The 24,643-nt window shown below is 35.8% G+C and overlaps 2 protein-coding genes across 5 annotated transcripts in view; both read left to right on the plus strand.

Moving 5' to 3' along the window:
* The first annotated feature begins 470 nt into the window (after positions 1-470).
* On the plus strand, positions 471-13,018 carry LOC132151809 (UDP-N-acetylhexosamine pyrophosphorylase-like). Of its 2 annotated transcripts, XM_059560188.1 has the most exons (10): positions 471-847; positions 1,952-2,156; positions 2,998-3,173; positions 3,631-3,803; positions 9,143-9,336; positions 9,789-9,929; positions 10,147-10,335; positions 10,713-10,754; positions 11,369-11,435; positions 11,583-13,018. In XM_059560188.1, the coding sequence occupies exons 1-10, from the start codon at positions 571-573 to the stop codon at positions 11,673-11,675; spliced, it is 1,557 nt and encodes a 518-aa protein (XP_059416171.1). In that variant the 5' UTR covers positions 471-570; the 3' UTR covers positions 11,676-13,018. The 2 variants fall into 2 exon arrangements, with proteins under 2 accessions (XP_059416171.1, XP_059416172.1); XM_059560189.1 differs by lacking the exon at positions 10,713-10,754.
* A 78-nt stretch (positions 13,019-13,096) lies between these two features.
* LOC132151808 (discoidin domain-containing receptor 2-like) overlaps positions 13,097-24,643 on the plus strand; it is a 57,054-nt gene continuing 45,507 nt past the window's right edge. For all 3 annotated transcript variants that reach the window (XM_059560184.1, XM_059560187.1, XM_059560185.1), the window contains exon 1: positions 13,097-14,031. The gene's annotated coding sequence lies outside the window, so the exon portion shown is untranslated. The remainder of the gene's footprint in view (positions 14,032-24,643) is intronic.

Genomic DNA, 24,643 nt, shown 5'->3' on the forward strand with positions numbered 1-24,643 from the left:
AGAGCTGTACTGTTGTCAAGAAGGCAGTATATCGAGCAAATATGGGCTACATGTGGGTAATTATTACAGGCGTTATATGCTACAGTCTGTTTGTTTCTTTTTATGAATGGCTATGACAAATATTGATACCTTGATTTGAATAAACCAGAAGTTTTCATTAAGTGTTGTTGAACAATAATCACAAAGATTTATTGAATAAGACAGTTGAAATTTATGAGCAGGTGATCTTTAATCAGGAGTGTCAGACTTTTATCAAACTTGATTACTGTTCATTTATCAAACTTGATTACTGTTCAGTAAGCTTTCAGATGGCCAGTAATGGTCTATGTTGTGCTCCAGCCAATCAAAAATGCTGATCTTTGAGTAAAGGTTAAGATCACAAACACCTGACCTTAGACTTAGTCTACCTCAAGTTTATTTGACCGAGTACATACACGGAGTAGTTATCAGTTTATGGGTGGGATAAGACGGGTAGATCTGCCAGGAGTTTGTAATACTCTTAGATAGTCAGTGTCACTTTGTTTCCACCTCTGTTCCATCACTGACTGATTCAGATCTACACGAGAGACCATGGACACCAGCAAACTGGCTGAGAGACTCCATGAAGCCGGGCAGACTCATGTCCTCCAGTTTTGGGACCAGCTAAGGCCTGAGGAGCAAGATGAGATGATTGTTGACTTGGAGAGTCTGAACTTCTTGGAGATCAATAACTTCTTTAAAACTGCCATGAAGACATCTGAGCAGACCTCGCAGGAGAAGGTGGACACCAGGATGGAGCCGGTGCCCCGAGATGTTTTGGGAAGTGTAACCCGCGATCGTGAATGTCTCAAAGAATGGGAAGAAGAGGGTGAGCTCAGATATTGTTTTACAGTGCATCTCACACAGTATTTTGCCTTCCTGAAAAGAAACCACCTAAGGTTCTTTTTTTAAGTGGGTTTAAGTGGGTGGTTTTACAATAAAACAATTACAATTGTTTTCGGTGGGTTTCTCATCCTGGCCAAGTTGGAGTTTAGCTGGTCAGCAAGTTGGTTTCCCAGTCTGACCAAGTGAACAGGCGGAGACATTTATACACAAAGCCATTTTAAACAACTGCAAAAGCATAACAGATTATGTTTCATTTAATAATATAATCCAAATGTGATAGTGTTGTGATGTGATAATTTTGCTAAAAAAATATTGCACAACAAAACCCAATGAGTGATGCAATGTGGTCTTCTCCACCTAAATGGCCCCCAGAGAACCATCCTTAGACAAATCATGACCCCCAAGAGATAAGAAATCAACAACTCAGGATTTTTATATATATATATATATATATATATATATATATATAAAAATAACAAAAGGTTTCAGATATGATTAAACATTGTTTTGTCCCAGTACTCCATTTTGGGTGAGGATGCTTCAAAACGGACTGAAAACATCTGGTTCTGGTTAAGTATGACGTATGAAGTCATGTTGAGCTCATTCAAGCATCACATCATCTTTAATCAGACTATATGACTATGATACCCAATGATTTTTGTGTCATCTTTGTTCAATTCACCTTTTAAAATACTTTTAAGATTTTTTGAATATTTTTGTAATTCACATACAAGTCATGTTTTAGCATATTCGAGGCTGTGTGTGGGTGATGTAACATCAAGCATAACAGTAATTTATGTTAGATAAAGCAGGCCTCATAAAAGTTCATGATATTTGCCATCGTTATCTGCAGATAATTAAACACAAACTGTTGCTTAAGAATCCAGACAATTTATACCCACAGCATCCATGTCTTTTCTCGGCATTGCTGAGTAAGTTTCATTTGTGCATTGTAGCATATTTCACATTAAGGACTCGTGTAATGGGAGCAGTGACCTATGACTGTTTATTCCTTGAATTGTATGATATAGTTATAGTATTAACACTTGTTTGCTAAAGTGACCTAACCTCCCATCATTCTACATAGGCCTGCGTTGTATATCAGATAACAAAGTGGCAGTTCTTCTATTGGCTGGAGGTCAAGGGACACGGCTGGGTGTATCATATCCAAAAGGCATGTATGATGTGGGCCTCCCCTCTCGCAAAACCCTCTTTCAGATCCAAGCGGAACGCATCAGAAAACTGGAACAGCTTGCTGAAAAACAGCACACAAGGAAGTGCTGTATTCCATGGTAAGATGATCATTAAGCATAATTTTATTATATTCTATTACAGTGCACTTACGTTGGAATTCCCAAGTAAGTAGTTTGAGTCAATGATTGATGAATCTAATTACTTTGATTACCAGACTGGTTTTGATCTTGAGGAAGTTTCTTCCCTCTAACCATAAAACATGTGACCTCGTTACATGGTTTAGTCCGTGTGTAATCAAGTTGGCATAACACCAGCAAGTCGTCCTCCTGAGCAGCTAGGTCAGAACTCTAGAGAAAAATCATTTTTAGAGTCGATCTCTGCCCAGTAGAATTGACCTCTGATACATGACATATGATGCCCTAATGATCAGCTCTTATCTTAGCTTATTATTAAAAGACAGCCGATAATACTTTATATGACTGCATGATCGCCATTGTCATATGACAATATACTTTATGGAACACCATAATATCACCATCATTTTAGCATCTAAAGTTTACTGTGTCCAAAAAAAATAAAACATGCTAATACCATCATAATGTTTTTTCCTTTTTTTTTTTTATAAGTAAAAATGATGTTTCGCGATTTCCACAAAAATACAAAGCAGTACAATTGTTTTAAACTGTGATAAGAAATGACTCTTGAGCACAAAATCAGCATATTAAAAATGATTTCTAATCATGTGACACCGAAGTCTGCAGGAGTGGCTGCTGAAAATTCAGCTTTGCAATCACAGGAATAAATTGCATTTTAAAATATTAAAATAGATCAAATAAACGCAGCCTTGGTGAGCAAGACTCCTTACAAAAACAATAGACTTTTTAGACCGTAGTGTACATTAAGCTAAGATTCTGTCTGATCAATGTTTTGATTGATCAGGTACATTATGACAAGTGGCAGAACAATGGATATGACCAAAGAGTTCTTCATACGACACAAATACTTCGGCCTGAAGGAAGAGAATGTGTTTTTCTTTCAGCAAGGCATGCTTCCCGCTGTGGACTTTAATGGGAAAATTATTCTAGAGGGCAAAGGCAAACTGGCCATGGCACCAGGTAAGTTTTTAAAGCAAGGTTTGTATCTCTAGTTCAAGGCTGTCAAACTCAATTGCTGGAGGGCCGGAGCCCTGCAGACTTTTTTTCCAACCCTGCTCCAAAACACAGATCATTTGGTTATCAAATAAGCCTGAAGGACTTGATAAACTGGATCAGGTGTGTTTAATTAGGCTTGGAGCTAAATCAAGTTTGACACCCCTGATCTAGTTGTATAGTCAACTTAACGAAAGCTTAATGAAAAGTTAAAGCCTCTTCAAGTAATCTGAACCACAGACCTTACTTTTCTCGTTAATCAAAAAAGAAAAACCCATTAGAAATTCCCCAAGGAAACTCCAGGTTGGGTTCATAGTTAGCCAACAGCGTGATACCATGACTGAAAAGCTTGCTGAGATTCATAATTATAATACCCAAGTGAATATTCAGCACTTGTATCTTTTCTATTAATATTCGTATTCAGATGGAAACGGGGGCCTGTACAGAGCTCTGGGGACACAGAACATTGTGAAGGACATGGAGACGAGAGGAATCTCCTACGTCCACGTCTACTGTGTAGACAACATTCTTGTGAAAGTGGCTGACCCTGCTTTCATTGGTTTCTGTACACTGAAAGGAGCCGATTGTGGTGCAAAGGTCAGTCCTTAACATACCCAGCCCTGTCCTTGCAGGTATTTACTCTCTTATACATAATGCAAAAATCTTTATACAAATACAGTTCTATTACGAATTTGTTCATAAATCCACAAGCTAAACGGTTTATCATCATTAAAGCTGTGCACAGCTGATCAATTACTATAATTTTTTAATCTGTGTTTGTGGGCAATACCTTGACCTCGGCCATTTTCTAGTAATTAACTGTGTAATTAAAGGGATAGTTCACCCAAAAATCAAAATTATGTCATTAATAACTCACCCTCATGTCGTTCCAAACCCGTAAGACCTCCATTTATCTTCGGAACACAGTTTAAGATATTTTAGATTTAGTCCGAGAGCTCTCAGTCCCTCCATTGAAGCCAGAGGTGGGTAGTAACGAGTTACATTTACTTCGTTACATTTACTTGAGTAATTTTTTGGGGTAACTAATACTTTTCGGAGTATATTTAAAGATGGGTACTTTATACTCTTACTTGAGTAAATTTTTGGGGAAAAATCTGTACTTTTACTTCGTTACTGTGGGCGACGATCCTCTCGTTACTTTATCTTAATGCAATAAATGTTATAAATGCTTCAGTTTATTCCAAACACGCCGTCTACTTTTCTCTGGGCAATGAGCGATGCCCATTCGCGAATGATTCATTCTTTTGAGTCAATTCTGTTCAAAGGCTTGATCAATGCAATTGGCAAACGAGTGAATTGGTTCATGAATCAGTTTGAATGAGTCGTTCAGTTCCCTGCCGCACGCGCTGAGCATCTGAAGCGGTTCACTCAGAGTTTTAACGTTTAAGAACATCAGCAGCGTTGAAAACGTGGCTGGAACTGCACTGAATTGAAAGCAAATCTGCAAAGGCTATTATTCGCTTGCGATGGAGATCCTTATTAGATGAACACCGCGTGTGCTGTCTACTGTTTAACTGGTAATAACTTGGGCTACATTCGATTACAGTACACGATACCACTGTGACATTAGTTTGTTGTACATGTGTGGCTTATAACAGAGAGGAGTCAAGTTGAATGCAGCTTCCAAAAGACAAAAAATAGCCGATTAAGATTTTATTAATTTTAATACATATCATCAGCTGCTAAATTCAGATCTGTGATTGCTTGCTGGCGCTGAGCCAGAGATAGATGTGTTTATACAGCGCTGCGCATTATAACCAATCACACATGATTCTTTTGAGCTTATTAAAGCATTGGCCAATCAGAGGCGTTCAGATGAGTCATCGCTAAAATGCCGGTGCTTCCTTCAATCGCTCACTGACTGAATACCTCTTTCTGGCGAATTCTCTCGTCAGAAACAACAAAGTGCAGATGTGTGTACGAATCTTTAATTAAGATATTGATTTCACAGTGTTAACAGTTTCAGTGATTTTAATGGGAGTTTCTGAGAGTGATTGAAATCTAGACTGTCAGTGAAAATGATCTTTAATAATGTAAATGTTATTTGCTCTATTTCTGAACAATGAAAGATTAGTAGCAATATTTATATCACATTAACTTTCAATGTTAAATTCACATTTAATATAAAGTCAGTCGTATTAAAAATATGTTATGGCATGACACCTATATCTGTTACTTAAGTAAACAGAAAGGGTTTTATAATAAATTACATAAATTGGAGTAAAGGCTGATGAAATATATACATTTATACACACACACATACATTTTATCTATATATCTAAATAAAAATAGGCTCAGTATATATATCCAAAAGTAACTAGTAACTAACTACTTGAGTAGATTTTTTATCCGATACTCTTTTACTCTTACTCAAGTAACTATTCAAGACTAGTACTTTTACTTTTACTTGAGTACAGTTTTTGGGTACTCTACCCACCTCTGATTGAAGCTATGTGAAAGGTATACTGTCCATGTCCAGAAAGGTAAGAAAAACATCTTCAAAGTAGTCCATGTGACATCAGAGGGTCAGTTAAAATTTTTTGAAGCATCGAAAATACATTTTGGTCCAAAAATAGCAAAAACTACGACTTTATTCAGCATTGTCTTCTCTTCCGTGTCTGTTGTGAGAGAGTTCAAAACAAAGCAGTTTGTGACATCCGGTTCATTCGATGTAACCGGATCTTTTTGAACCAAATCACCAAATCGAACTGAATCATTTTAAACGGTTCGCGTATCCAATACGCATTAATCCACAAATGACTTAAGCTGTTAACTTTTTTTAATGTGGCTGACACTCCCTCTGAGTTAAAACAAACCAATATCCCGGAGTAATTCATTTACTCAAACAGTACACTGACTGAACTGCTGTGAAGAGAGAACTGAAGATGAATACCGAGCCGAGCCAGATAATGAACAAAAGATTGACTCGTTCTCGCTCATTGGAGAGACGGACCGTTTTAAACGATTCAGTTCGATTTGGTGAACTGGTTCAAACAGATCCGGTTACATCGAATGATTCGTTCGTGAACCGGATATCACTAAACTGTTGTGTTTTGAACTCTCTCACAACAGACACGGAAGAGAAGACAATGTTATTGGATATTGGTTTGTTTTAACTCAGAGGGAGTGTCAGCCACATTAAAGAAGTTAACAGCTTAAGTCATTTGTGGATTAATGCGTATTGCATACGCGAACCGTTTAAAATGATTCAGTTCGATTTGGTGAACTGGTTCAAAAAGATCCGGTTACATCGAATGAACCGGATATCACAAACTGCTTTGTTTTGAAGTCTCTCACAACAGACACGGAAGAGAAGACAATGCTGAATAAAGTCGTAGTTTTTGCTATTTTTGGACCAAAATGTATTTTCGATGCTTCAAAAAATTCTAACTGACCCTCTGATGTCACATGGACTACTTTGATGATGTTTTTCTTACCTTTCTGGACAGTATACCATACACACAGTTTCAATGGAGGGACTGAGAGCTCTCGGACTAAAATTAAAATATCTTAAACTGTGTTCAAAAGATAAATGGAGGTCTAACTGGTTTGGATTGGGTTACTGGAGGTCTTACTGGTTATTAATGACATAATTTTGATTTTTGGGTGAACTATCCCTTTAAGAGGTGCCTTGTCACATATTTCAAACAAAACATATTTTGATAGTCCACTAGATGGAGCAGCTACAGTAGGTATATACAGGGATTTACACTATTGTTTTGGGTCAGTTTTTGAAAGCAATTGAGTGAAATTTTATTTAGCAAGGACTCATTAAATTAATCAAAATGGACAGTCACAACATATTACAGAAGACTTCTAGATCCAATAAATGCTGTTCTTTTGAACTTGCTATTCATCAAAGAATCATCAAAGAAAAAAAATGATAACATTGATAATAAGGAATATTTCTTGGGCACCAAATTAGAATATTAGAAGCATTTCTGAAGGATCATTCTGAAGGATTTTGCCATAACAGGAATAAATTACATATATATATATATATATATATATATATATATATATATATATATAGTTATTGTAAATTGTAATAGTATTTCACAATATTACTGTTTTTACTCTATTGTTGATTTAAATAAATAATAATAGTAATAAAACTCTTCTATAACTAGCCTGGTGATGTAGGATACCAATTAATTTAGCCATTATTCTCAGTGTAGCCTGCCTCACAGTTTTTGACACATTATACCCATTATTACCCATTTAGATGATCAGGAATAAAGATGTTTGTAGCAATACAGATGTCCGACACAAAATGCTAAATCTTTATCTGTGACTTATTATGATAAGGTTCACATAAGGTGTGTTCCTATGAAACAATTACACAAGTGAGTGAAACTCAACAGGTTTTTCTTGTGTGAACGGTTAGTGACGTAATGACTGTAGTATTTCAAGGAATCTGGAAGTGCTTGTTTCATAGACAAATATTTCGGATTCGGATTCTTTCTCTCTGCTCTTAACAGGAATTTTTTTTATTTTTTATGATTAGTTGTTGTTTCGAACAATTGGAAGTGAGGGATTGATTTAGTAATTCACAGTATAAAAACAAAAAGCCTTAAATGCATTATTTAAGTCTTAAACTTAATCATTAGCATACGATATGTGATTCATGAAAGTATTAGCATGTGATATTTAGTTCAGACATGAATACTCAACAGCTGGTTTTAAATCCTGAGCTCTCAGAAGCTGCTAGCAGTTAAACAGTTCCTGTGTGACAGGGGCACGATAGTAAGAACATTTAGACCCACCCACCCCTCATAATTTCTGAAGCATGCATTTAAAGTGGTTTTAGCTCGAAGCCTCCCCCCAGTGCTGAACCGTCATCAACCGAGAAATTTGTAATTTGTTACTCAGATGAATGGAAAGGGTTTTCTGCTTTTGTCTTTGTTGTAATTTAGCACAGCCCTCAGGCCCATTCAAATACAGCAGCTAGTTTAGTACTTACACACAAAAAGACATTACAGTATTGGTAGATTTGTCTTTCATCGTAAATTTCTTTAAATGTTAAAAAGACATTTTCATTTCGTATTGGACATACTAGATTAACTCGTAGACTTTTATTGATTGGTGACCCAGAAAACTTTTACATACCCAGGAATTTTATTGCAATTTCTTTCAAAAGTACATTTAAACTACTTTGTTTTATAATAGTTTTTATAAATGTATTTATGGTTATTGTATTTTGTGCTACTATATTTCTAATATATAATCTTTGCCATATAATAGCCTGTGAAGCTGATGTGGCAATAAACTTAAATTAAACTGAAACTGGGCTTAGTACTTTACGTTATGACAAAATGTCTGCTGACATGATACAATCTTTATGACAACTGATAAACGCGTACTAAATCAAATTCAATCATTAACAAGAATTTACAGGGTTTGTTACGATAAATTGTTCGTTTATATATATATATATATATATATTGTGTAATCTTGGCTGATAGAACTATTGGCATATATAGGGCTAGGAAAAATATGATTTATATATACGGTGGGTATAGAAAAGAATCACCCTGCTTAAAATAATCATATTTTGTTGCTTTGCAGCCTGAAATGAAGACAGACACAGTTTTTGTTATATCCAGCTGTATTTACTCAGTGCAACTTATAAGATCCAAGTAAAAGATATAACACCATGATCCTTCAGAAATCATTCTAATAAGCTGATTTGGTATTTAAGTATGTTATCCTATTATTATCACAGTTTAAAATGGTTGTGCCACAGATTAGTTTAAGCGAAAGATGATCTAAATAGCAGTGATCTAAAAAAGGATCTAAAATAAAGGGTGGAAGGTATTGTATGTGCAGGAAAGTACTGAATACATAGATAATGACAAAAATTAAATGCATTCATGTTGTGCTGTTTCCAAACATTTATCTACTGATTCTGGCAGGTTGTGGAGAAGACCAATCCAACAGAGGCAGTGGGCGTGGTCTGTAAGGTGGACGGGCGTTATCAAGTAGTGGAGTACAGCGAGATTACTTTGGAAACGGCAGAGAAGCGAAGTGCGGATGGACGACTTATGTTCAATGCCGGCAACATAGCTAATCACTTCTTCACCCTCACATTCCTCAAAGAGATAGTGCGGTTAGTCAGTCCTTAGAGAGTGCTTCATGTATTGTATGAGACAGCTGTCAGAGAGTAATTTTCACTAAATATTTTTAATTTATTTTTGGCAAAGTATGTAGGTTCATTTTTGATTACTCATCCATGAATCACAGCTTTAGGAGCTATTTGATTATATTTTGTCGCTAGGCAATGACCTCCGTAAAATAACACATTACAGCTATTTCTAATTAGGTTAGCCTTCTTGTAAATACTAGACAGGACGGAGCTGACTTTAATGTGCACTGAGAATGAGGTAAAGTCAGAAGAGGAACATTTGCAGTTTTTGTGTGTCTGGTATTTTAAACACCGATGACTTTGCCAGACGTGTTCTCTTATTGTAATTTAACTGAAAGAACATGCTTCACTTTTCTATCCATAACTGTCTGCCTGTCCATCGCTCCGTCTTTTATAACTCTATATCTTACTTTTAGTATTCACGAGCCTCAGTTGCAACACCATGTGGCACAGAAGAAAATTCCCTACGTGAACACCAAAGGACAGATGATCAAGCCTGACAAACCCAATGGGATAAAGATGGAAAAATTTGTCTTCGACATATTCCAGTTTACCAAGTTAGTGTCAGGAATTAAATTTTAATTTTCTTCTTTTATTTTAATTGGATTGTAATGAAACTTTTAAATTGTAACTGTTATTAGAAAATCGTATACTCTGTGTTTTTTTTGTTGTTGTTTTTTTGCATTTCTTTTAAACTTTTCTTTGGCAGAAGTATTGCTTCAGGCTTGTTCAATTAGTTCTGAGTTATTGAAACTTTTTTTGTGTCTATGGCAGAAAGTTTGTGGTATATGAAGTTCTGAGAGAAGACGAGTTTTCTCCGTTGAAAAATGCAGACAGTCAGGATGGGAAGGACAACCCCACTACAGCCCGTCAAGCTCTCATGTCCCTGCATCACCGCTGGATCTTAAATGCAGGAGGACATTTCGTTGATGAGAATGGAACACGTTTGCCTGCTATACCCAGGTGAGAAATACACTAAAGAATGAAAATTCTCTCATTATTTACTCAACCTTGTTCTTTCCCAAACCTGTTTGGTATCATTCTTTCCATGGAACACACGATGAGAATTTTTAAAGAATTGTCACATAGCTATTGTCCATATGAATAAATGAATTATAGTTTTTTATAATTAATGTTCATTTGTTTTAGTCATTTTTTTGATCTTGACAGTAATTCTGTCATTGTGTGGAAAAGAGCTCTGTGAAAATGTCTCTTTAAACCCAATATGTTGCAACTCTTGCATCGTTGTATACATTTCCTTCCCACCCGTGTTCAGTTTCACTCCTCTTTATCTTCAGTTATAGTGTAACCACACTATATTTCCTGTGTAACATTTCTAGACCTGGACCAGCAGGGACAGTCACTCCTGAAGTCAGCCAGAAGTAACTATTCTCACTGTCGTATGTAGTGCATGGTGATGGGGCTTCGCTCTCTTAGTAGATTCCGTGTAGCTGTTAGAGTTCAGTGGGAGAAGGTGTCCAATCCCAGATGGCTGTGGTAAAGGTTGGCATCTTTTAACCAGCTCTGTCCCAAACAGCAGCTACTAATGGGCAGAATAATATGATGCATGATGGGAAATGGGCATCAGGCATGCTGAATGGAACAATGCCGCTCATCACTATAACAATTAATCTGGTTTAGGTGCTTATCAAATTTTCCTTTTTTTCAAAATGACAGAAAATGGAACGATTTTGTATTATAAACATATTTAAATGTATTCAAAATGTTTGCGTGGTGCATAAATCGATTGAGGTGATCAGAATTGTATCTAATGGGTGAACAATTTGTAGTGGAATTGATTTATTTTGATTACTGAAGTGAAAATATCTCCCTATTTGTAATTTGTAAGATTAAACTTCAGTCTTATTTTGAATTGATATGAAATCTAACATTGGCTAAAATCATTTCAAATCTTATAAGACATGATTAATGCTTGATCTGGAAGTGCAAAATGTATTCAAATCTATAACTCATTTTGGTGCTCTGCTTATCACAGCTTAAAGGATGGAACAGACCTGCCAATCAAATGTGAGATCTCTCCTCTTGTGTCGTATGGTGGTGAGGTGAGAGGCATAAAGTCATATTTTAATCTGAATATCAATCCCAGAGTATTTTAATCTAATATATGGTTTAGGTGCAAGAACAAAAAACAGAGATTTTAGGCTTGCTAGTTCCTGTTTCACAGAACTAATAGCCTCTATGTTTCCAAGGGGTTGGAGCATCTTGTGAATGGACAAGTTTTCCAGCCCACTCTGCTCATCGATGAGAACAGTGTCCACAAGCTTGTGAAGAACGACCTGTGAACCTCCAGTCAGCTGCGGCATTGAAACCAGAATGAAGACTCTTTATCTCTTTATCATTTATCATTTTCATCTCACTTCCTGCCAGGGTGGAGGAAACCATGAAATTCTTGTGCAATAAAATGAAGAAAGGGTGCCAGAAGGCCAATCATAATCAAATAATTTTTATAATCAAACTATTTATTTTGGGAAGACTTATTTTTATATCAATGTGCAGTGCTTTTTTTTTTTTTTTTTCTAGAATCGGAACCTATGAATTTAAATGTTTAATTTATCTATGTCAAATGATACACAGTGCTGTAGATTGCATGAATGGACACTGCTAAGATTTTAGGCATTCCTTAATTTTTTCCACTCTCTGAAAACGTAGATACATGTAAAACAAAGTTTGGTCTTCTTTATTGATGTCTGTTTTTAAAGGGTATGTTTTTCGTCGAGAGAAAGTGAGTGAGAATGTTTATCAGACTTTCCATCACAGGGTTTAAGGGAGAGATTCTGATTGTTTGGATTCTGTTGCTGCCATTTACAGTGCTTCAGAGAGTGTGCACTTTGAGACACCTCTCTCTTTTACATGCTTTCTATCTCACTTTTCCGATTAGCCTTTGTATGCACCATTTATGTTTGTTTGTGCACATCCATTTATAAAATAATTTATCTGTATGAATGATTAATTTGTTGGTTTACCTTAATTTCTGTATACTATTCTCAGTAACCATTTATGGGATTCCTTGACTTACATTTGCACAAGATGCATGGAAATCAGAGAATTACATTACATACAATTTGACATTTGAGAAAATTGCTGCAATTTACGCATTCACATTAAAGCAGAGACAAATGCTTACTTGTTTCAAGAATATAATTAGCATAAACAGGCACCTTCTCCAAATTATTTTTAAGCTTTGTATTTTTTTTTTCTTCCTATTCAGGTAAACTGAAAACATTTTCTCAGAATTCTTGGATTTGAGTTGCCTTTTCTATTGGCAATGAAAATATCAGTTCCTGACACTTAATTTGGTTCTCCAAAAAGAAAAAAGAAAAAGCTGAACAGAGAAATGTTTTGAAACATTTTAAAGTGTATCTGTTTACACATCACATGGTTGAATCTGGGCAGTGTTTGTCTCATTACCATGATGAAAAATGGATAGAAGTATTCCTTAACCTAAGTCCATCAATCTCGATCACTGTATAAACACCTCACAAAGCTCGGAAATTAGAGAATAATATCTTGAAAATGAATGCGGAGTGTTGTAACCATGAGGATGTATTTAATGGATGTTTTAAAACTAGGTTGCCTGTACAAATGTTGATTGTTAAAGATCAAATATAGGCAATCCACAACCTGGTTTATTCGTATCCTGTTAATTTTTGTGCACTTGAGGAAGGTACATAAATCCAGGCAGATGGTTCCTGCAAATAATAGCTCAAGGGCAATTATTTAGGCTTTAAATCATGATAAACGTTTTGATATTTAGTGGTAATCAAATTACGCAGTGTACAGATTTGTGTTTCTTCAAATCAGTGGAGAAATTTTGAATTTTTATTGCTTACTTTTTCTCCTATAACAATAGTTCTGTATTGGTTTTCCATCTATAAATTATTATTGAATATCCTGTCCCTAGCCTAAGCTAATGGTGAAAAAAAAAAAAGCTGGGACTGCTTTTCTCATTTGCAGAATGATTTTCCTCTATAGAGATGGAGGAGGGATTTAATGGGGAAGGCAAACTAAATTCAAAGATCTCATTAAGAACTTAAGTTATATTGATGCACAATTCCAAAGTTACAACCAAATCTATCTGTGGTATCAGGTCCCACCATACTTTTCCAGGAATTAATAGTTTTTCATAAGCAGGATATCTGGTAGGACAATAAATGCAAAGAAATGTACATGGGGAAAGCAAAATTCCCTGGGTCTTCAATACATTTGAAATGACTAGAGCCAACATATGGCAAAGGATAATAATATCATATGCGCATAAAACATTCAAAACATTCTGAAAGAAGGTGTAAACATTCTAAATGCTGTTGGATTTTCAAGAAAATCTCTGATTGGCCACAGGATTCTGACTTAATTAAAACCTTCTGTATGGCAAGAAGCATTCTGGGACTTTGGCATTTCCCCAAGAAACCCCAGAATGTTTTTTAGCCTCTCTTCTCTCTCTCTCTCTCTCGCTCCTCTTGCTCTCTGTTTTCCCTCATCCAGTGGTGTCTTACATCAGCTCACTGTGCCTGAGAGTGAGATCTGAAAGAGAACTTCGGAGAGAAACAAAAGGCCTTGTTTTCGTCCTCCTGATAAGACATACATTACTTGGAATTAAGAAATCCTTGGACAAATGTTTTGAAAACAGCAACCCAAGCAGTAAGTTTGCATTCTGTCTCTTTTCTTTGTTTTCTTTCTTTATTTTTAAAGAAAGTTTGATCATTTCCTCTGTTGGTTTCAAGGGAATATGTATATTATTGATTGTAATCGTTTTAAGATGTTTTAATGTGTATCAGTGCTGTTCCGTTGGTTTTTGTTAAACCTTGCATTGGACAGCCACTGTTTGCATGGCAGACTAAAATAGCGGATAGCAGAGCGACTTGATCCAGTGAACTTTGTCAAACCAGCTGTTCTGAATTGACTTTTTTACAAAGTAGCCATTGTATGTTCTGGCTTGTTAAATTTCACGCAAGTTTACTCAAAGTAGTTGATTTTGCTTGGATATTATGAATAATTGTATTCGTTTCTCCTGCTGTTCTTCAGTACTGTCTTCCTCGTGTTGCCTTCATTTACTATGCAATGCAGCTTTGTAGAATTATAAATGTGCCCCTTTTATAGTTAGTGAAATTATGAATACAGTATTTGTATTATAAAACTTCTCTATAAGTTAACATGAGGATGCTATTGCCTAATAATGAGTTTGAATGGTGTCTGTGATACACACACAAGTGAAAGTACAGTGGCTTTAATATTTGTAAAAAGTATTTGGAAAGTTGAGCCTCGCTTAAAAAATATAATATTTTGAATATTTTGATAAGCACACCTTTTAAATAAAGCAGTTCACAAAATTATTATTGTTTATAAAACATACTGTTCAAAATTATGCAAAGTATTTTGAATCTTTATTTTTATAATCATCATAAATTAGGAAGTTGGGGGGACACTTTATTTTAAGGTGTCCTTGTTATAGTGTAATTATTCATTTAAGAACTGAGTAATATTAATTAAATACATGTACATACAGTACTATAGGGTTAGGAGTAATTAGGGTTATGATTAGGGTTTCTTGCTGTAATTATGCATAATTAATTGTCATTATAATAGTAAGTACATGTAACGTGTAACAAGGACACCTTAAAATAAAGTGTGACCGGAAGTTGCACCTGCTGTTACTTGCTAGGGCCACCTGTGTGAACTTGAGGTGAACAGACTTCACACATCCTTTAAAAAACACTTTGAGACAGATTTGTTTATGAGATTCATTTGAACTACATATGGTATACATCCTTAAATTTATTTAAGCATTTAAGAATCCAGACCTTTAATTTTAGCCATAGCTGTTTTTTTTTAATGCTTTGTTCAGCAAAAGGCTGATCGGTGTAGCAGGATACAGAATACAATTAACATTTGCTTTAAAACATACATATATTTACAGTATGTAATGAAATATGACATCTAGCGCAGGGGTTTTCAAACTGTGGGTCGTGACGCACTTGTGGGTCACAGAATGGGACAAGGTGGGTCGCACAATGTCACTTGGCTGCAGCTAAATTTCGTTTCAATAACACGAGTGGGGCGGGGCCGAGAGCCGTTGGAAATGAGGCCGGTGGATTGATTGGGAAATGAGCGACACTCACCGGTCTCTAGAACCACGGAGGAGATCGGAAGGATACAAAAGAGAAGCGACGACAGTGAAGGACGAGATCGAGGACCAGGCCTGGGTTTTATTTTGTGTTTGGTTTTTGTTTGTGCACGGCAGTCGTCCCCGATGGGCTGTCGCACTGTTTTGTGTTTATTTGGTTGTTAAAACTTTGATTTTCCGCCGGTTCCCGCCTCCTTCCCGAAGGAGTCATCGAGGCGGTGGGCTGGAGTGAGTTCATCCGTCCCCCCGGCAACTCACTCATTCCAGTCCCTCCTTCCTCCCGGGCTTCGGCACCAGTGTAACATATAGAGGGTTTTCACGACGCGTCATCAACCCGGAAGTCGGCCATTTTGGAGGCACTGAACGTAAACAGTGCCATTGAACTGAATGGACTCGCAAATTTGGCTGATTATTGCTTCTGAAAAATGGTCAAGTTTTGGTCTGTACTCATTGGTCGCACCGAGAAAAAACATTTCTAGTTCTATAGACTGCCGAAAGTTAAAGAGAAGAGTGCAAAAAACTGATGAAAGATGGCGTTTGAGGTAGAGAGAGGCACAGCATCAGCCACATGTGTAAATGAAGCATTATCTATGGCTACATTTTTGACGTAAAATAGTTAATTATGGGTACATACACACTGTCAATCCGATTATCTTTGTATCCGTTTGGAATATTATCTAAAATGATGTCCACGCTGTATTGCAACTGTTCAGGTCCGATTTGTGTGTCCACGCAGCTCTTTGACAACACGGCAATGATGTTGCGTTGATGGAGGGGTATTGCATTTGCAATATAAATGTTTTCTTATTTAAATTTGACGCGTCTTTGCATTGACTTAACATTGAAATCACTCGCGCCTGACGCGCTATTCGCGTCCGGTCTGAACGCACCTTTCAGTGCGTGTCCTGTCCATTACAGCGGCAAAAGTCCGCTCAGTAACGTCTCCGCTTTGGGGTGTGTCTGTTGCGAGTGTGTTTAATCTAAGTTTTTTTTTCAACACACGGACAGTGGTTAAGGCGGCTCTGGCCGCACTGGATTAAGTTACTGCGTCTCGAGCTGCAGAACTGTAGGAGGCTGGTAAGTTACTGTTTGCACAACTCTTTTTCCGCGCCGGTTTCAAAATACTTTTCAAAAATAATAATTTTCTGCTCGTCCGGCACTTTGCAACAACACAGCCTTGTTTCGGCAGCGACTTTCAGCATGTTCCCTATAACAACGTCTGATGTTTACATTTTACGTGGCGTGAGAAAGTCACATAAACCACACGAAAGAGCGTTCAGACTGGTGGATTTCCTGATATGTGATTTGAATAGGATATTAAACCACATATGGATGTATAGCTTGAAACGGATTTCATGTGCTTTTTTTTGGACTGACAATCTGAACGTAAGTTAGTCAATGTGGGGATATGAAATAAAAGTAAGGACTAGTTAGAGAAGCTAGCTCGTTCAGATCTTTACCACATATTACCTTATGTTTGTCAAAATGTTGAGCTCTTTCCTGCTTTAAGTCCTTCTCTATATGATTTTGCAGCTTCCATGTGTTGTTCCCGTGGTTTAGACATCAGAAATTAGTGTAACAATGTGTTCAGTAGTACATAAACAGTGCAATCCATGCAGTTGTTTACATCCGAGTACCTCCAATATGGCCGCGCATCCGGGTAACTGACCAAATCGTGACGTAGGTGAAAACCCTCTATTAAAAACTTCACAATGACGGGAAGAAGTAGGCGGGAACCGGGAACCCACTCGACACAACGATATGGCCCACCAACTCACCAAGTGTGATTTTCGAATTACAATTAAGTCCGCGTGTTTTGAAGCGCGGGCGCGCACAAGTTGCAATAACAGTGAAGGTCTCAAAGCAAAGGTTCAATCGGTCCGCATTATTAAAAGATAAAAAACTTGCTTACTTCAATACACTATATTCTGCATTAGACTGCATACACCAGAAAATTCAAATGTTACGAAAATGGTTTCAGGTAGGCCATGTTCATTAATTTCTATCGTGCTTTTGAACTCTGCACTTTTTTCATTCGGGAAACGGTTTGTAAAAAGCATTTCACATGTAGCTACAGGATGAGCAGGGCACAAACGCAGCGTTAACTGTAAAACTACAAGATTTAGATCAAGATTTAAAGTTCGCAATATTTAATTGACGTATCATCTCTGTTTAGAGAAAAATTTGCCAAAGTTCAGAAATCTTTTGAAGATATTGCTGAACATGTATTTAACCAACGCAAAAATACATTTCTGCCTGAACTAAATGTCATCCAGTTTTTTTTTTTTAAACGAGACATCTATTTATTATAATTTTTTACGTACTTCACAAATATTTTAATCTCCGAACTGTTTTAGATAGTTCTGCTTGGCTTCTTATGCTTGCTTCTCTAAAAAAGTGTTTGATTGTGCTCCGTTCTCGCTGACACACACGGAAGGATCATGAATGCATTTTCTGCAACAAAACACGGCAGCGCAGATTACAGTTCACTGGAGTGAGCCTGTTTCACGGTTTTATGGACACTACATATTTTAACGTCTGTAAACAAAAATGTAAACTTAAATATTAGTAGTGAAATTTTTCAGGTGTACTCTAAAATAAAATGGTTATTTTTCTTAAATGCTTAATATCTGTCTTCAAACTTTTAAGTAAGATTAGGCTTAATGTCAACCGTTTTTTTTTTTTTTTTTTTTCTCAAATATTTTGGTGGGTCGTGAAATAGATTACACTTGTCTAGGTGGGTCGTGGAATGGAAAAGTTTGGGAACCACTGATCTAGCAAGCAGATTATGCCTGTAATTATTTGCTGCAGTTGATTTATATTCTGTATTTGTAGGAGACTGTTTTTATCGTATACTATATATAACCCTCTTAATCATAAAATATCTATATATAAAGTTGATTAGCAAACAACTTTTCTTTTTTTTTTTTTAGCACTCTGCTCTTTTGGAAATATATTGCATTGATGTTTCAGGAAGAAAGCACCCACTGCTTGCATTGAGTCTTGTATGAGTCATACAGCACTTTTCAGTAAATGGAAAAAGGTTTTTTTTTCCACTTGCGAAAGTTGTTTGGTGTAATTTAAGTCCGAAAGCTCAAGAGAGAGTATGTTACATTCCAGTGTTTTTTGCAGGTGCACAAATGAAGTTAATCAGAACTATAACCATTTGGACCATATAGCTTTACACCATAAATAGTAGTCTAAAAAATTTAACTTTTCAACTTTTAAGAAATTTAACCGCTTACTGCATTGTAAATGATTTTAAATTGTGTATGATTACGCAAAGCCCCAAAGCTATGTTGTCTCACAAAGAGCATCAGGCAAGATCAACCTTTTCTTTTTTCATATATCTCCTGTAGCAAATTTATACAGTTTGTGGCCCTTGATTGATTTAATTATCAGTTCTAAATAAGTTAAAGAAAAGTAGAAAACTTCTGTATTTTCTGTAAAATTCTGTAACATGGGTCGTTGCACTTGCATCTGTTTTTGCTATCGCCTGGCTCTAATTTTGCTGGAACTGCCATTTGATTTGAATTTATGCATTTCCATGAAAGTAAAACATCTGCAATGCTATGACTTTGCTTTAGGGAGGAATGAAAGAGGTTTCAGATGAAAAACACATGTTCCCTTCATACCTAAATGTACAGGCCTGTGAATATCAGCTTGCCGAATAAGATCTGTTCACTCTAGTAGTACGTAGTATGCCAAATAAAATGCACTATTGTAGTTGTGCTAATTTCAGATCTGAATTATATAAAGCCATACTCTTGTCTGACTCACATTAAGCTCTCATGCACTGAAAAAAATGGGGAAGAAACAATTTTTGTACAGAAATTGCTAGTATATATCCCAACCAATTGCGAGAAAGGCAAATAACACTTGATAAGCAAATAATAATTGAATTAAATGTGTTACCCTTGTACTTTTTACAGTGTATAAATATTTGGAGGAATTTAGTGTCATCCTGAAGTTGCACAAATGCTTACATTTCCAAACTGTGCAGGATATATATATATATATATATATATATATATATATATATATATATATATATATATATAAACATGATTGTGAAGATCACACTGTCATCATTTTTGATGATAATATCTTGACAGTTAATTGCAGGGAGCAGTGAAGGGAGGCTCTAAAGCAGGGCTATTCAATTGGCGGCCCGCGGGCCACATGCGGCCCGCCAATCATCTCCATGCGGCCCGACGGCACCAACCTCCCTCCTCCTCTTTTCGCTCCGATTGACCTGAGAAACGTTTTACGTGTGAATATTTCAGCAGTTATTATATGTGTCCCGAATTTATGTCGACTGAACCAGCGATAGGCTACCAATCCTTCGTGAATGAATCATTCTTTTGGTTCGATTCTTTCTAAACGCGCTTGCATAACGGTCTAAAACTATTCGGATTCATTCGGACCGCTCCGTAACTGAATCATCTGAAGCGGTTTCTCGTTCAGTACAGTTACAACAAATAGCGATGTTTTCAGTTGTTTCACTAGTTGTTTAAACACGGCCCAGCGCGGAGTTGCGTTTACTCCCGGTCCCGGACACACTAATATTAAACAGCGTTGCGACAACCAGTGGAAGCGTTTCAGTTCGACAGAAACATTTCTGTTACAAACCACAAATCACTCGATGATTTAATTAGTATTAAATCGGATGAAACAGCCTCAACATTCCCAACAAGACTGATGAGGAAAGCAGGAGAAACATTGTGGCATGACCGAAATTAGAAGACTTTAAATCCCCTAATCACCCTTACAAACATTTACCACATTTACTGTAGTAATTTACCATGGTTGGGCAGAAATGTGCAATATTTATATTGAATACTATGTAGTAATAAATAAATATAGTAAATATATACTATAATATTATATAGTTTAATAGTAAATATAGTGATTTATATTGCATTAGTTTTATTAGGTGGGTAGAGGAATATATATTTAATGCTTGTTATGAAATTATGTCAGTTTCTTTGTAAAGGTGCGTATAGTTTTTAACTTGTGTTTAGGCATTTTTTATACAGTGGGAGCCTGTGGTTAACAAGTCTCACTGTCAGAATATTTTCATTTAAGCATAACAATTATAAATAAAATAATTATTATTTCTCACCAACAGCTATAAGTTTGTATAAATAATTTATTTGTTCCAAGGAAAATAGTTGTACACAGCTGTAAATTATCAAGTTTTTATTTATTATGGTTTTATATATTTGCATACTGTTGGGTACCACATTTCCAAGTAAATACCACACTTCTTTAGGGTTACTTTAGCTTATTTATTGAAACTGTTATGTTTCAATAAATAAGATAAACCCCCAAACCAACCCACCGGCCCACCTCAACTTTTCGATTTGATAATGCGGCCCTCGAATGAAACTAATTGAATAGCCCTGCTCTAAAGCATAACCAAAAGTGCATATGGTTGTCCTGAAAGGTGCCATTTGAAGAGCACTTCACTGTCATTTTCTGGTTATTTGGTCGGTTAAGTGACGATCCCAGATCTTGGAAAGCTCTCACTTACAGGGCCACAAACTGAAACCAGATTTTGACACTGATGTGCAATGAGATTTAATTGAGGCCTTTAGATACTGTTGTCATCAGCATACCTGCTCTATTCTATAATGAGAGACTGGTTAGAGTTAGGATTTGTTTATGTTCAGAACAAAGTTTATAGGGAAACTAATAATTTAGTTAAAACCTGCATAAACTGTTTTATTGTAAATTATTGTTAGAAAATCTCAGATTCTTTGTAAAAAATAAATAAAAAAAATAAAAAAATGTGAATATGAAATAAAATGAATATATTTAACTAATATCTAATATCATATAATATTCTATAATAAATAATTATTATAATAATTTAAAAATAGTACTTAAAAATTTTGTAACTTTAAATGTGAAATAATAATAGACTTGTGTAATGCAAAAATATTAATGAATATTTAATTATTTATCGACAAGATTTTGACACTGATGTGTGATATTTAATAAGATATGACCTATCTGTCCTCCAATCTGAAGTTGTCATTTAGCTTATGTATATTCTATAATGACAGAATGGTTAAAATTAGAGTTAAGAGTTGTTTAACAAAGCTTATATGGAGATTTAAAAAATTATAGTACAGCTTCAATAATCTAATATCTAATTATTTTAATGACTTAACCTGATCTTGACTCTGATGTGTTATGATCGGTTATATACTATAATGAAAGACTGGTTAAAGTTTGTATTTGTCTAGAACAAACCTTAAATGCTTAAATCTTAATAAGTTAGTTAAACCTATACAGTACATGAACTTTCATTGTTACATTTAGTATAAATTCAATGTAATATGATATGCTCTAATCTAAAAATAAAATAATATAAATATTTTAATGACTTTGTAATAAAAGCATCGTATCAAATTTCAGTGCATTAATATTGGTACTACTGTATATGCATCATTTTCTGTCTGTGTTCATCCTGAAAAAGGCTGACCCCTGCTTTGAACATCAGTAGCATTCATGGCTCAAGCATCCTCGATGTGGCACTGGAAAAAGTGCAGAAAGATAAAAGCTTAGCATATAAAGTGCAATTTACTCTTTGATGCTGTGGGAAGTCTTGGCCTAGTGGTTAAAGAGTTTGTCTCCTAACCCTAGGGTTGTGGGTTTGAGTCTCGGGCTGCTCCCTGGGCGCTGCAGCATAAAATGGCTGCCCACTGCTCCAGGTGTGTGTTCACGGTGGACCCATACTCGGAATTTGTGCTCTGCATTTAATCCATCCAAAGTGCACACACACAGCAGTGAACACACACACACACACCGGGAGCAGTGAGCAGTCATTTATGCTGTGGCGCCCAGGGAGCAGTTGGAGGTTCAGTGCCTTGCTCAAGGGCACCTCAGTTGTGGTATTGTTAGCCCGAGACTTGAACCCACAACCTTAGAGTTAGGAGTCAAACTCTCTAACCACTAAGCCACGACTTCCTCCAAAGTAAAAGTGTGGCCTCGCACAGAGTCTGGTTACCTCATAAACAGCATGAGGCCCATACCAGGAAAAAGGAAATGAAAGCCAAAAATAGTGTCAGTGATTTTGCAATGAGTAAATATTGTAGGATAGAGTACAAAGGTGTTTTAGTGTGATTTTCTGAAATGAGATTTTCTCAGTAATGGTATTCTGGCATGTTACGGAGAGTCTTATTATGGTTAGAATCTCTAGGGTAATTGCTCATTGGGAAAAACTGATTTCCCACCACAGAACTTTCTATAGATGAAACACGTTCGTTTTTTTTTGAGACTGCTATGAGCCCCACTTGAATTCAAAGAGCACACTGTGTCCTCATTGCAAAATCACTGACACTATTTTTGGCTTTCATTTCCCGATATGGGCCTCATGCTGTTTATGAGGTAACCAGGCTCTTTTACTTTAAAAGCAATCTTCACCTATTGCATGTGAATCATGTTGACTAAAGCACCTAGAAGACCTAGTGTAATGTTTAAATGACTCTTTTTGCCAGGTTGCACTGAAGAGCCAGTATTGTGGTTTGGAATCAGCTAAATCTTACAATATTTACTCTTCGAGGTCTCACGAGGGCCACGGCTTTTATGTACACTATTGGCCCTCTGTACAGTCAGGTGTTGGGTTTTAATAAGTTCCTTCAAATTGCTAATGGTTTCTCTTTAAATACTGTTATCAGATAAAAAGCTGTTTTAGTGTGATTTTCTAAAATGAGATTTTCTCAGTAATATTGAGAAAATATTCTGGCATGTCATAGAAAGTCTTTTTATGTTTAGAATCTCTAGGGGTAATTGCTAATCGGGAAAACTGGTTTTCCTTAACAAAACTTCTATTAGATGAAACATGTTACTTTTTTTTCCTTTTCTTAAGTTTTTCTTAATTTGGTTAATTGCCTCAATGGGAATTATACTTGTCAGAAGAAGCTTCCATTTTATATACTTTACTAGTTATGTTCTAAATTAATTTGGAATAAATATTTATGATGGCAGCTCTTATTGCTCTTGGCAAATCCTACCAAATTAGTTCATTCTTTCAATTTTTTGGGACTTGTGAATGCAATGCACTTGTAGACTGTTATTTTATTTTACATTGTACATTATTTAAACTTTTCCCATTTAACCATTTTGAGTGAAATTTCAGATAACTGTTATTAGTTTACACTTATGCATATGTCAGACACTTTTAAAGTGACTTACAGTATATGTGTATATATAAATTTATATATTAAATTATATAAATAATAATATATAAATTATAAAGAGTCCATGCATTCCTTGGGATTTGACCTATGACTTTTTAATTTCATAACACCATTCTGTTCCAGCTATTCTATTCTAATATGCAATTTGTACAATATAAATTACAAATTTTAATATAAAAAATAATTTATTCTTTTGACATGTGATCAAATTTGAATTTTAATCAGCCATTACTCCACACTTTATTGTCCCATGATCCTTCGGAAATCGTTTTTATATGATGACTTGTTGTGCAAGAAACGTTTCTTCGATCAATGTTGAAAACAGTTGTGCTGCTTAATATTTTTTTTGTAAGAAGCATGTGTCAGGGTTCTGCCCTGGCAGCTGTGTCTATTTTGTCTTTGTTTAGTGTTTCTCTGTTTTCCCTGTGTATAACCACATGGCTTTGTCTCTGTTTATGTTGGCCATGTGCTCCTTTCATCCTGCCACCTTGTTTTACATTACCACGCCCCCTTGTTTAGTCCTTGTTTGGTGCCCATTAATTGATTGTTCTCACCTTGTGTTTGTGTGCTTTCCTTCCTATTTGTGATCATTTCCCTCATGTGGTTGCTGGTTCGTTTTGTACGTGAGTGAATGTTTGCTTAGCTTGCTAGCTGATCTATACTATAGAGTTTCTCCTTGTCTGTTAAAGTCTGGTATTTATTAGTTTAAGTTTATCTTGTCATTGTTTATTCTAGTCTAGTTTAAGTGTTTCTTTTTGTTTGGATCTCATTTTTATTTTCTCGTGAGTTTGACTTGTGGTTTAAAGTATTTATTTTCCCCTTTGAGTTATTTTCTTGGTTAGTTTTTCCAGTTATTTCTAGAACTTTATTTGGTATTTGTTTCTTTACCTTTTTAGTTAACTTTAGTTAGTTAGCTTTG

This window comes from Carassius carassius, chromosome 10 (assembly GCF_963082965.1).
Source record: "Carassius carassius chromosome 10, fCarCar2.1, whole genome shotgun sequence".
Classification (NCBI taxonomy): domain Eukaryota; kingdom Metazoa; phylum Chordata; class Actinopteri; order Cypriniformes; family Cyprinidae; genus Carassius; species Carassius carassius.

Coding starts and splice junctions, on each gene's coding strand:
- LOC132151809 (XM_059560188.1), top strand. CDS start 571: ATGGACACCAGCAAACTGGCTGAGAGACTCCATGAAGCCGGGCAGACT. Junction 3,174..3,630: donor CAAACTGGCCATGGCACCAG/GTAAGTTTTTAA, acceptor ATTCGTATTCAG/ATGGAAACGGGGGCCTGTAC. Junction 9,930..10,146: donor GACATATTCCAGTTTACCAA/GTTAGTGTCAGG, acceptor TGTCTATGGCAG/AAAGTTTGTGGTATATGAAG.